This window comes from Peromyscus californicus, unplaced genomic scaffold (assembly GCF_007827085.1).
Source record: "Peromyscus californicus insignis strain IS unplaced genomic scaffold, ASM782708v3 Scaffold_23__1_contigs__length_62951481, whole genome shotgun sequence".
NCBI lineage: Eukaryota > Metazoa > Chordata > Mammalia > Rodentia > Cricetidae > Peromyscus > Peromyscus californicus.
In genome coordinates this window covers 61,368,410-61,381,754 of record NW_026294534.1, presented here as the reverse complement: position 1 = coordinate 61,381,754, position 13,345 = coordinate 61,368,410, and the positions used below count along the sequence as shown (strand labels likewise).

The following is a 13,345-nucleotide window of genomic DNA, read 5'->3' as shown; positions in this document are numbered from 1 at the left end:
GCGGGGGAGTGATGGTTACAAGATGGCGGCGCTGAAGGAGGCTCGGAGCTACGGGCTGTCGTGCGGGCGCGTGAGCGACGGCAGCAGGGTGTCGGTGTTCCACGTGAAGCTCACCGACAGTGCCTTGAAGGCTTTCGAGAGCTACCGGGCCCACCAGGTGAGCGGCGCGGCGTCCCGGCGGGCGGGCTGCGCCGTGGGGGACACCTGTGGGGGGCAAGGCCGCGTCCGCACCTGGCGACACCTTGACCGACCCCGTGACATCTTTCAGGTTGAACCTACTCTTTCGGTTTTTTATAAAACAGGTCCTTCCTCCGTAGCCCAGGTTGGCCCTGGACTGACGGTCATCCTCCTGCCTCAGCTTCTTCAGTGCTGGGATGACGGGCGTGCTTGGACCCTTTCTTAGAAGGGGTATTTTAGACAGAAATTTTCTTATTGACCCCGGATCCTGCCACCTGAGGTCATCTGTCTCTCTGGACCCCGCTGGACGAGGCTGTTGTCTTTTTCCGTAGGCTGAGGCGCCGATGTTAGCCATGGTGGCTTCCTCCGGCCGGACTCTCGGGAGGAGGCAGCGGCACGCACCGCCCTGGTCGGTGCCTCTCCTATTCCACCCTTCTTTCGAGGCCTTTGGTGCTGTTCCTGGTTTGGGGATGGGGTTGGGGACCCCAGCTGTGTCCCCTCTCCAGGGCCTCACCCTGGGGCACACCTGGATGCTCCGCGGGGACCGGAGTTGGGGGTCTCCAGGGGGAGTGGTGTGAGGCTTCATCTTACCGAGGTGACCGGGGTGGCGGACGTGTCTCAGGGACGTGTGTTTGCCTGTGCTGGCGCAGGGGGTGTTGACGCGGTCGAGTGAGCGGAGAGTAACTAGGAAGGAATGTGGTTTTCTTCCTGCCCGGGACATGCGCAGGACCATTGGCCAAGCTAGGAATTCCTTCCCCATTCAGCGTCTGGGGAGCCTACCTCTTCCCGCCTGTCTTTCCATCACTTCCCTGAGCCACTTCCTGCCTGTGCTGGGGCCTCAGTTTCCTCCTTTCTAGGACAGGATTGAAGCTCTCTGGGAAGAGATTAGTTCTTCCCTTGTCGGGTTCACATCAGGAGGCGGAAAGCACCCTGCGGATGAGGAGGGAGAGGTGGCAGGGACTCGGTGGTAGCCACTGGGTGACCGGCCCAGCCACTTTCCTGGTTGGGATTCCAACCTGGAGTCTTTCCCCTTGGGCCATGCCGACTAGTCCTGGAGGATCAGGACTTTTTCCAGAAACGCTGGACCAGAGCGTGAGTCACCGCCGTCGGGTGGACTTGGTACCTGGTGGCAGCGGCTGCCCTGGCCCTGCGGCCCGTACCTTCTCTCCAGCACCATGTCACACTGTTATTTTTAATTTCGGGTGTGTGTTACATCCCCTAACTAAGCTTGGTTTTCCTCATGTGAGGGCGCTTGTGGAGCTGCAGGCCACCATGCACGTACCCCAAGGGAGCCGCCCGGTGACTGACCACGAGGGAGCCTGGCTGGCAGCATTCAGTTTTGGGGCAGTCCAACCCTGTGTTTATCTGGAAAGCTGACACGGCACTTAAGTGGCAAGGCGACTTTGAAGTTTAATCTCCTGTCAGCATCGGATCCTCATTCTATGTTAGGTTGGTCTCAAACTCATGACTCTTTACGTGCCAAGGTGGCAGACAGGCACACACCACTAGTCCAGCTTCGGAGATACATTGTTTGTTTGCTTAGTTTTTCAAGACCGGGTTTCTCTGTGTAACCTGGCTGTCCTGGAATTCACTTTGTAGATCAGGCTGGCCTCAAACTCATAGATATCCACCTGCCTCTGCCTCCCGAGTGCTGGGATTAAAGGTGTGGACCGCTGCCACCGCCACCACCTGGCTCCAAGCTCTGGCTGTTTTTTGTTTTGTTTTTTGTGGTTTTTTGTTGTTGTTGTTGTTGTTTAGGGGTTTTTATTTGTTTGTTTGTTTGTTTCTTTTTTTTTTTTTTTTTTTTTTTTTTGAGACAGGGTTTCTCTGTGTAGCTTTGCGCCTTTCCTGGACCTCACTCTGTAGAGCAGGCTGGCCTCGAACTCACAGAGATCCACCTGCCTCTGCCTCCCGAGTGCTGGGATTAAAGGCGTGCGCCACCACCGCCCAGCAAAGTATTTTTTTAATTTATTTTTTTGGTTTTTCGAGACAGGGTTTCTCTGTGTAGCTTTGCGCCTTTTCTGAACCTCACTATGTAGCCCAGGCTGGCCTCGAACTCACAGAGATCCACCTGCCTCTGCCTCCCGAGTGCTGGGATTAAAAGTGTGTGCTACCTCCACCCTGCTCTGGTTGTGTGTTTTTAAGTCTTCACTACGTAGTCCTGGTTTGTCTGGGATTTGTCAAGTAGACCAGGCTGGCTTCCAGCTCACGAGATCTACCTGCCTTTGCTTCCAGAGTGCTGAGACTAAAGGTGTGTGCCTCCATGCCTGGCTCGGATTTAATCTTACCTCTGTGCATGGAGGGCACTGAGACGAAGGTAGCTTGACAGCAGGAAGGGGCAGGTTTGACTTGGAGAAACTTTGGTGACTCGAGAGGTACTGGTCAACAAGTGATGCTCACAGAGCCAGGACCACTTCTGCTCTTCCTGCTTTGAGTTACGCCCCGTTAAAAGCAGCCTGCACAGGTCGGTTACTCTTGCTTCCCAGCAGCTGCGTCTTGAGCCTGCTGGGCAGTTGCCCACCATTGAGCTGGGCCACCAGTTCTTTGATTTTTAAAGACATGGTCCTGTTCTGTAGCCCAAGCTGGTTGTGAACTCAGGACTCTCTTGCCTTAGCTTCCTGTGATGGCTTAACAGTTGTGCCCTAGCACAATCCTGTATTTTATTTTGAATTGCCAGGAGCTTTTTCTTAACTTAAGGTGTAGCCAGAGCAGGGACTTGAAGGAGCTAGCTGTGGAACGGCTGTGTGTGGCCTAGGGAAAGGGCTGGGTATGTTTCAGTAGAGGGGTGGGAAATGTGTGGTAGCCTGTACTGGAACAGAAGACGTTCAAGGCACCTACCTGGGACTTGGGGCTTTTTCTCTTGTAATGTAAAAAAACAAGCAAACAAAAACACAGACAGACTGCCTGGGGTCCCAGGGCTGAGTCGATGAGGCAGGAGAGTTAGGAGCTCAAGGCCAGCCTGGGTAAACAAACTTTAAAAAGTTCCCAAGCCAGACTGGTACCGATGTGGCACTTCTGTGTGTGTTGGGGCTCAGTGGGTGTGGCTTTAGAAAAGATAAGGAAATGTGGTCTTCTCATCCTTCCAGGACAGCTGTTTGCTACTGAGAGGCATGTCCCCTGACAGCCATGAGATGGGGATGCCGCCTCCACCTATTATTCCATTGTAGTTCATCCTTGTTGGCTAGGTGGGCTCTGTGGCCGCATGCGCTCACCCTGTCCTTGGTGGAAAGACACAGAGAGGTCAGGGAAAATTGAGGTTTCCAGCGCAGTCCACACAGCAAGCCTTGAAGAGGCTATGGGCTACAAAGGACCTGACCTCCTCCAGCTCCAGACCCTTCTTGGGTCTGCAGACTTCCACGCCCACTTGAGTCCCAGCTTCTACTGAGAGTGGCTCTTGCCTTGATTCTGCTCTGCCCTTATGTCTCTGGGCATCTGTCACTTGCCTGTAGGAGGCCACTTTCGGGGCCCATCCTGCACTGTCCTCCCAAGAAATAAACACCCTGCCCTGTCAGCATAGGGCTGGCCTATGGTCCCAGAGGCACTGAGATGTACCCCTCATGTTACACCTGATGTTCTAGAATTCTCAAGAGTTGGCAGAGATGGGCAAGGGAGATCCACCAGGGTAGACGTCAATAAGAAGTGAAGTAGGGCTGGGTGGTGGTGGTGGTGCACGCCTTTAATCCCAGCACTCGGGAGGCAGAGCCAGGCAGATGTCTGTGAGTTCGAGGTCAGCCTGGTCTACAGATCGAGGTCCAGGACAGGCACCAAAACTACACAGAGAAACCCTGTCTCGGAAAACCAAAAAGAAGAAGAAGAAGTGAAGTAGGGCTCTGATGGTCAGATAGGGCTTCGAAGGGCATTGGAGGCCCTGGCTCACTGTGCTGCACCATGGAAAAAGCTGAGTATGGGGCGAGAGGAGCCTCAGTTAAGCCTGCACCTTCCTGGCGTGGTTCACTTATCCCTGGGGATTTCAGCCTTTTGGAATTACCAGGACACTGCCCTGAACAGAGTGGGCTAGTGGTTCCTTGAAGCACACCATGGACAGAGGGGTCTGTCTGTCCCAGGCTTCCTTTCCATGCACAGGGGCCTCAGGCCAGTCTGCCAGTGTCCCTAGAGCACAGTCAGTGGCTGAGGGACCATCCCACCTTACTGGCATGTCTGTGCTGGGCCCTGTTTCAGAGAAAGCTGGAGTATGGCGGGATCACCTCCTGCTTGCCCGTGCCATCCATTCCAGTCAGCCCCATCGGGGAGCAGTGTCCAGTTTTCAGGTGAGGTCACGGGTGGTGGCTCTAGCGGCTGAGTCACCTCTCAGAACCTCTAAGCAGGGAGGTGGCTCCGGAGCCAGGCATCAAGGCCTCAGAGGGCTGTGGCTCTGCCAGGCAGGGTGCAGCATGCTGGTGTGGGCATCAGAGTGTGGCGGCCTTGCGCCTTTGGCTTGCTGGGGCGTGGCTTCCCCATGCGTGTCTCCAGGGAGGTCCTAGATGGTGCTGAGGCTGAGTACTCTGAGAACTAGAGCAAGAGGGAAGCAGCCTGGAGATGGAGTCTTCAGGGGCTGACGGTTGTGTGTGCCGAGGACTCGGCTCCTCCCTGGCCACTGTGACCCTTGATTGTGCTTCCGGCTGCCTGACTGTGGCCACGGTGACGGTGTGTAAACAGCAGGCACTCAGAACCCACCCCTCTGTTGACTCATCTGCAGGCCAGAGTTCATTACCCTGCAAGCAGTTTTGACAGCACACCGGGATTGTGACATCCTGGCGGCCTTGAGGGAGGAACTACCCAGCATGGAAAACATGGCTGCTTTTCCTACTCACCCAAGCCAGGCCCACAGGAGACCCTAGGATAGGGCTATCAGGGCACACACTGGATTCCTGCTGGTTGACCTGGGTGCTCTTGAGTCACATAAGTGCATTTGTGTCAGCTCTGCAGTCCCATGGGTCACTTGGAGTGTCCCCAAGTAACCTCATACTAGTGTGTAGGCAGCCACAGCAGGTAGATACTCTGTCTGCTTTCATTCTTTTACATTAGACAGGTGTCATGTAGCACAGGCTGGCCCTCTCTGCTTCCCAAGTGCTTGGGTGACAGGCGTTTGCCACCACACCCAGTTGTTGTGTCACAGTTCAATAAAAAGAAGAGCTGGTGTCCAAATAGGCCATCCTGAGGAGACTGTCCCACACTCAGTGTCACAGCCCTGTACTCTAATGACATCCTGCAGGCAGGAGGCTCCCTGGCCAAGGGGACATGCAGCTCCCTGCTGAGTAACTAGGCCCAAGGGGTTGGGGTGGGGGCTGGCATCCACGTGATCCCCAGAGTCCCTTTTTGTCTATTTGTAGCACATGGGAAACGTTGTCTCCTTTTTACTGTGTGCACAGCTAGCACGGAGGAGCCCCACAGAAGACAGCTGTGACTGCGCCTACAGCCTGTGGGGCATCCCCATCCTCTCCACCCTACCACCCCACTCCTGGACACAGGGCTTCTCTGTGTAGCCCTGGCTGGCCTGGAACTCAGAGATCTGCCTGCCTCTGCCTCCCGAGTGCTGGGATTAAAGGCGTGCACCACTACTGCCACAGACTCTTGATGGTCAGACATGCCTGCGATTTTGTCTCTTTCTTCCCTGGTTGTAGACAAACAGTTTATTGTCCCTTAAACCTTAAAGCCTGTGTGGTTGGCCACCACTGAGCTGCACTCCAGCCCAAGCTTTCCTGGCTAGTCTGGGTTTTTTGTTTGTTTGTTTGTTTTAATTTTATTTTGTGCGAATGGATGTTTCTATCTATATACCACTTTCATGCCTGGTGCCAGATAAGGGTGTCAGATCGCCTGGAACTGGAGTTACACATGGTTGTGGGTCACCATGACGGTATTGGGAACTGAACCTGAGCCCTCTGCAAGAGCAACTGGTGCTCTCAACTGCTGAGCCATCTGTCCAGTCCCTCGGTTTTTCTTTGTAACTCTGGGGATGGGACCCAGGCACTAGAGCATGCTAGGAAGACAGTGACCACTGAATACCCCAGCCTCCCAAGCTTTTCATTTTGACCTCTGCACCTCCCACACTGTGACACTGTGTACCTTGGTCAAGCATGTCTGCTGGGTGTGGTGTGTGATCCTGGGGATGCCTGCTGTGGGAACCTTGAGTAGTGGCGGCACTGGTGTGCTTTCCCGGTGTACACCAGTGCTCTGGGTGAAGGTGTCCTAGGGAAGGTCCATGAAGTCAGAGGCCTGTGGTCTCTGAGGATGAGGCTCAGTGCTAGGAGTCACTGGTGCGGCCCTCGGAGAGGTATGCTGAGCAGGGAGAGACAAGCTGGAGGCAGTGAGGCCCAGAGGAGGCCAGAAGCTCTGGGGCCTTGGCTGGTATCGTATCCCAGGAGCAGGCCAGAGGACAAATGCATGAGGCATGTCTGAGGAGGTGGGCATCTCACTTAGGGCCAGACTGGCCCAGAACGCTGCCTTCCCTGCCAGGTGTGTGCCATGACGACCTGCTCTTCTTTTCCCTCCCTCCCTCCCTCCCTCGCTTTTCTCCTCTCTGTCCCCATGTTTGTTTTTCTCTTCCCCACTTCCATTCTTTCTCTTTTTATAGAGATGTCACCCCAGGGCCTGGACTTCACCCCTGGCCACATGTGTGCAATTAGAATTTTTTATTTATTGTGTGTGTGCATGTCAGGACAGCTTGTAGAAGTTGGTTTTCTCCTTCCAGCACACGGGTCCTGAGGATTGAACTCAGGGTGTCAGGTGCCACTACCCATAGTCATCTGGTGAGCACCATGTATGCAGTTTGAAGGTGGTTCGAATGGGTGTGGCATTTTGGAAATAGCCTGTCCCTCCAGGTTTTCAAGTGACTCAGCATCAGATGTTAGAGTCAGCTCATTACATGAGTGTTGACTGGCCCAGTGGCAGTCAGATGCGGGAGGTGCTGAGGCCCGGGCTGGGGGCAGAGACTCCATCACGTGGGCAAGTGTGACTGGAAATGCAGAGAAGGTGGCTGGAAGGTCTCAGTGACTCTTGGCCACACCTCCAGCTGTATGTGGCAGCAGGCTTTGTAGTGTGCCCCCTTGGAGCCATGCATCCCATCTAGGACTCTTGAGAGGTGTGAATGCAGTTCCTGGAGGTCTAGTAGCCCTTCTGGGTCATCTTTTGCACGGAGGACCAAGCTTAGTGTGGGGATACCACTCTTTTTATTCATTCATTCATTCTCTCTGTCTGTGTCTCTGTGTCTCTCTCTTGTGAGACAGAGTTTCTCTATGTAGCCTTGGCTGTCCTGGAACTCACTCTGTAGACCAGGCTGGCCTGGAACTCACAGAGACCTGCCTGCCTCTGCCTCCCAAGTGCTGGGATTAATTAAAAGTGTGCGACACCACGGTTGACTAGATTTGTCTTTATTTGTAATTAAGTAAGGGTGTGTGTGTGGCAGTCAGAGGTTAGCACTGGAGTCCCCTCCCAACTTCATGTAGTCTTAGGAGCAGACTCAGATTGTCAGCCTTGAAGCTAGCACCTTTACCACTGGAGATTGGCTTGGGCTGTTGATTCAGAAGGGCCAAGTGAGAGGAAGGTCCTAGTGGCCTCCTGGCTTAGTGATGTGGTGTGACCACTGCCCGTTGTTGGAAAGGCTTCCAAGCCAGTACTCCCTTGGGATACAGGATGAAGAGGCTTGGGGAGATCCTTGGTGGTCCTTAACCCATGGAGGGAAGAGGGTCTCCGTCCTCACTGCTCCCCAGCCTTACAGCAGCAGGGCTCTGGCAGTGTCCCCCGCTTGAAGTCAGATTCAGCTCTGCCAGCCCCCTTGACTAGAGGTTGGCAGTGGCCTCAGGCATGGTGCTGGCTTTTCCTGGCACTGTGAAAGAGAAAGGTGGCCTGTGGGGAACTGAGATTTCTCCGGGCTGGAGCAGCACCAAGGCCATGAAGCCAGGAGCTGCCCTCTGGGGATGTTGAACAGGTGGGGCAGCCTTGGCTACCAGGCCTTCTTGCCTCCTTGCCTGTATGTTGTCCCTTCCCCATGCTCTCACTCCTAGACTGGTCTCATGTTGCTGGCTGGAGGTGAGTGGGAAGGAGAGGAGTGAGGGTTTCTGGTATTGAATTCATGGGCTGCTGGGAGAAGCCCTGACCTCCAGCAGGGGTGTGTGTGTACTCAGGTGCACATGGGTGGCATGACTGCCCTGCCCTGCAAACACCAGATCAGGCCCTTCAGTTCCAGAGCTGATCTGGGGGCTGAGGGAGTCCTCACCTGCCCTTCCTAGTGGAGTGCCAACCTTCAGGCCCAGGTAACTCAAGGTCTCCTTGCCTTCCCCCAAGTGGTTTTGGGGCATGCTCATGCTCTCCCTCTTTCTCTCTCTCCCTCTTCTCTGTCTGTCTGTCTGTCTCTCCCATGCTCCCCACCTCTCTCTCACAAATTGGTTCATTTTTTGAAGTAGGGTCTCTACGTAGCTTTGGCTGTGTTTGTCGCCAGGCTTGCATATCAAGTGTCACTGTCTGCTGAGCCAACTCTGTGACCCTCTCTCTTGGTTTCTCTGTGTAGCCCTGGCTGTCCTGGATCTCACTCTGTAGCCCAGGCTGGCCTCGAACTCACAGAGATCCGCCTGGCTCTGCCTCCCGAGTGCTGGGATTAAAGGCGTGCGCCACCACCGCCCGGCCTCTCTCAGTTTTTAAGGTAGGGTTTCTCTGTGTAGCCCAGACTGCCCAAACACTTGAGGTCCTCCTGCCGCAGTGCTGGGTCACAGCTGTGCCACCTCCACACCACCCCGCTCCTTCCTTCTTGTTCTTAAACAGTGGTTTTTCAGGGAAATTACGCTTCCTGCTGTGGACCTCGTGGTCTCCCCACATCCGGGCGTGACTTCAGGGCCCAGCAAGGCTCTGAGATGATGAGGACACTGTCACATCCACAGTCTGTCCTGAGGCTAGAAAGTAGGCAGGACCCTCAGGAGAGGACCCCAGGTGTTCCCTGTCCTCAGCTTCTGAAGGCTTGTCCCCAGGATTCTGATGGTCCAGGACTTATGTCCTTATGTGGCTTGCCCGGTTTTCCAGAGGGTCCTTACAGCCTCTGTTGTCACAGCTGTGAGGGGGCGATCCTTTGTGGTGTCCTGTGCTGCTCTTGGCTCAGTAGATGGAGAGGACACTGTCCCTGTGATTGCCCTAAACCAAGCCAAGGGTTCAGTCCAGGCTGCCCTGTCTTTGTAGATAATGTTTTAGTGTGACATCATATGAGACAGGCTGTTAAGCTGGGAGTGTTGGCCCTGCCCTCCCATGTACCCCCCCCGCCCCCCCCCCCCAGCTGTGGTCTTGGGGTTGTATTGAGACTGGGGAGAGAGCCCCATGGTTCTGGTGTCCTGTCGGGGAATGTCCATCTACGTCACATCGTCCACATGGATGACATTGGGTTTCCCCAAGGTGCTTACTGGGGACGCCTCCAGCCCAGGATACTCCACAGATGCCACAGGACAGTGACAAGCCTGTGCTGCTTGTAGAGGGACCTAGGGGACACCTGGGTGTCCATGAGCTGGCTGACACATTTGCTGTTTAAAAGCAGATGCATCCCTGCCCTGGTCCCTGGTGGGCTGGAGCCTTGCAGCTCGAGGGAAGGGAGCTTAGTGTCTGGTCTGTTGCCTTACTCTGGGCGCTGGCTGCAGCCCCTTCTCTCTCCCCACTCCAGCCCAGGGGCTGGTGCCTCCGTAGGGGAGGTTTAGTGGTCTGCATGGTGACTGTCCTGCGGCAGAGCCAGCAGACGGGGACAGCTGGGGTGAGTGGATGTCTGTGAGAGCTGAACTCTAGAAGGCTTGCCCATGCGTGTGTCCCCATGTGTGTCCGCGTGTCTCCAGGTGGCCAGCATTCAGGGTGCTGTGAGTGGTGGAGATCTCCCTGGGAGCTGTCTGAGGGCAGGGGCAGACTGCAGCTAGAAGAGCGTGTTCCCTTCCTGTGGCTCTATTTCTGGAATTGGCGTGAGGCACCCACCGCTTGTTCCAGGGAAATGTGCTTGGCTCGGGACATTTGAGATGGGGAAGGGACAGTGGGGGCTTGCGCCAGTCTGCCACAGGGGGTCAAGGGCGTTCACCCCCTCCCCCAATTGACAAGGCTTCTCTGTTGGTGGTTGTCCACAGGTAGGAAGCCAGCTGTGCTGAGCAGGCTGGGGGTTGAGGTCTGGCCCTCCCTGCTGTCTCCTCCTGCTTTCTCCCTTTTTCATAGCACCTCCCCCAGGGAAGATGCTCTGTTTCCTCTCAGCTAGGAAGGTCAGGATCCATCCCTACAGAACAGGGATCTCCAGAGCCCGGTATGATTGACAGGGCCCTAGCCACTACTGTTGTAGCTTCATGAGGTGGGCGCAGCCCCTGTTCTCAAGTAGTGGGACTGCCCAGGGTCTTGATTTGATGACTATCTGTCCTGGACCCCAGATGTCCCCACCCTCACTTTTCCTTCCCAGCTCCTCTACTGTGTGAGTACATTGAAATCCTGGCTACCTTAGGAGGTGGCAGGAATGCCAGTGAGGATGGCTGTGACTCCTGGAGGCTCAGAAGTTCAGGAGAGCTGCAGGTGTGCCCAACCCCTGCCATATGCCTTACCCCAGGGTCAGGGCATGTGGTACTTTAGAGTGAGGTGGCCTACAGCAGGACCCTGAGGGGATTTGCAGATAACCAGAGGATCTGGACAGCAGGATCTGGTTCCCAGCCACCTGCAGGCCAGGTACTTTATCTAAGGTGTGGCCACACCAGGGCAGCAGACTGGCATGTACCAGTAGAAGCTGCCTACCCCCATGCATCTGTGACCCATATCTGGAAGGTAGACTAGGATGAGGGCCAGGGCCAGGCCCCAGACCCTCAGTCCACATACTGGAGTCCCCACATGTGGACTTTGGATGTCCTAGAAGCCGAAGGGTGGGTTGGTGGGAACACAGCTTAGTCACTGAGAGGCCTTTGTGAGGTGGCAACAGGAATCATACTTGCAGCTCTCCTGGGCCATAGTCCTGCCCTGCCCTGTGGGACTACCCCTCTGCTTGTGCTTGACAGGCAACCGGGGACAGCCAGGTGCCTTTGCTCTGAAGCCCAGGTCCCTGGCCTCCCTTGGGAAGCAGATGGACACCATGGCTGACTCCAGGAAGGAGGTGATGAGGGGGGTATGTAGCTGGCAAGGCTGCACCGTCCAGACCTGAGAAGGTGTGGCCATTACATGGTTCAGCAGTCCCACCTTCCAGAGGAGGTGCTTTTAGCCACTTTAGTCCCTCTGTCTCTGTGTCCTGTGACAACTCTGGCCCTTAGCCACTTGTGGTCAAGCAGGAGACTCAAATGATGTGTTTGTGCTAGCGAAGGTGACGAGGTCGTCATAGTGCCCATTGGGACTGCCCACAGGCTTGCCCCACTTTTCTCAGGTGAGTGTCTGAATACAGGGGAAGCCCTAGGATAGGAGGGTGGGGCGTGGGGCTCATAGGCCAGGTCAGGACTGACCTGTACCTGGTCCCTGTATTACCTAACTGCACACCAAAGCATTTGATGAGAAGTGTGCTTAAAATGGAAGGAGACACTAGAAGGTACAGACGTCACCACAGTCGTGGCCTGGCAGAGTCAGTGGCACTGCCCTTTGCTTCCAACTGGACGGTGGCTCTTGCCTTTAGTCCTCGCAGAGGCAGAGGCACTCTGTGAGTTCAAGCCAGCCTGGTCTACATAATGAGTTCCAGGCCAGGCAGGGGTACGTAGTAAGCTGCTGTCTCTGAGAATATATATGTATGTATACATGGGGGGGCGCACATGCCACAGCATCTTTACAGGGCAAAGGACTATGGAGTCACTTGGTTCTCCCCTTCCGCCTTTGTGTGGGGTCTGGAGGCTGAACTTGTGTTCTGGCTTGTGTAACAAGCACTTTACACATTGAACTGTCTTTTGGACCTCATTTGTTAATTTTTTGAGACAAGGTCTTACTTTGCAGTCCAGGCAGCAATTTGTGGGATCCCTCTGCCTCAGTCTGCCCTGTGCTGGGATCCCATGTATGTGCCACCACGTACATACAGTGGGCGGGCGTCCTTTGGCCTGGGTTAGGGTTTCCCTTTGGGGACAGGAGAACTTCCCGAGTGGGGATCAGGTTGCTGTTGCCCCCCCCCCCCCCATCTGACCATCTAGACTGTCCCTCTCCTTGTGCACCCCCAGGGCTTTCTCTCCTTCACTCCCTGGCTCCTCTTGTGCCAGACACCCAGTGGAATCTCTCCTGGCTCTAGTTTGTCTCCAGTGGCCTCTGTGCATTTCTCACTCACGCTGGCTGCATTTGTTGCTTCCCACGGGTGTCTGACCCATCATGGCTCATGCTCCTGGCTCAGGTGACCCCCTGCACCTTGCTTCTGTTGTGTCAGCTTGCTGGGTGGTGGCATGGCCACTATTCTGAAAAGCTGGCTCTGCCTGCCCTTGCTGGACAAGTGGCCTCCCTGCCCTTGAGTCTGGCTACTTGGTGTGCAGATTGTTAGGACTTGCAGAGCTGGCAGAGCAGTGGAGCTGTGCTTGCTGCCCTTACCCTGAGCTCTGTGTGCCTCCCGGACGTGCACTGATCTTCAGTCTGTATCTGCTGCTTTGGGTGGCACAGGGTCAGAGCCCAAGTAGCTTCCTTTATGGCCTTGCCCAGCATCTTGCTAGGTGATTTCTAGGTCATGAGACAGTTTTGGGCAAAGCCAGCCCACTCTTCCTTTCTTTGTTGGGGCCTGTCTCATCAGCGGCCCGATGGGGATTTTAGTTTGCCCAGCACTTTTCCTCCTGGTCCTTGACCCTTTGGTCACACTGTGACCTTGGCTGGAGAGCAGCAGGGTGGATGACACATGGGATTCTTTGTTACTGGGTTTTCTTTTTTTTTGGTTTTTCGAGACAGGGTTTCTCTGTAGTTTTGCGCCTTTCCTGGAACTCACTTTGTAGACCAGGCTGGCCTCGAACTCACAGAGATTCTCCTGCCTCTGTCTCCCGAGTGCTGGGATTAAAGACGTGCGCCACCACCGCCCGGCTGGGTTTTCTTTTTTTAATTCATTTTTATTTTGTGTGCATTGGTGTTTTGCCTGCATGTATGTGTGAAGGCATTTGATCTCCTGGAACTGAAGTTATAGACAGTTGTGAGCTGCCATGTGGGTGCTGGGAATTGAACCCAAGTCCTCTGGAAGAGTAGACAGTGCTCTCTCAACCACTGAGCCATCTCTCCAGCCCTCTTGTTTTGACTACATAGCTTT

The 13,345-nt window shown here is 55.0% G+C and overlaps 1 protein-coding gene across 1 annotated transcript in view; it reads left to right on the top strand.

Annotated features, from left to right (window-relative positions):
• Nucleotides 1-13,345, top strand: part of Ell (elongation factor for RNA polymerase II) — a 48,033-nt gene continuing 34,688 nt past the window's right edge. The window contains exon 1 of the mRNA XM_052752617.1: nt 1-157. Within this exon, the coding sequence (XP_052608577.1) occupies nt 23-157 (135 nt within the window). The 5' untranslated portion in view covers nt 1-22. The remainder of the gene's footprint in view (nt 158-13,345) is intronic.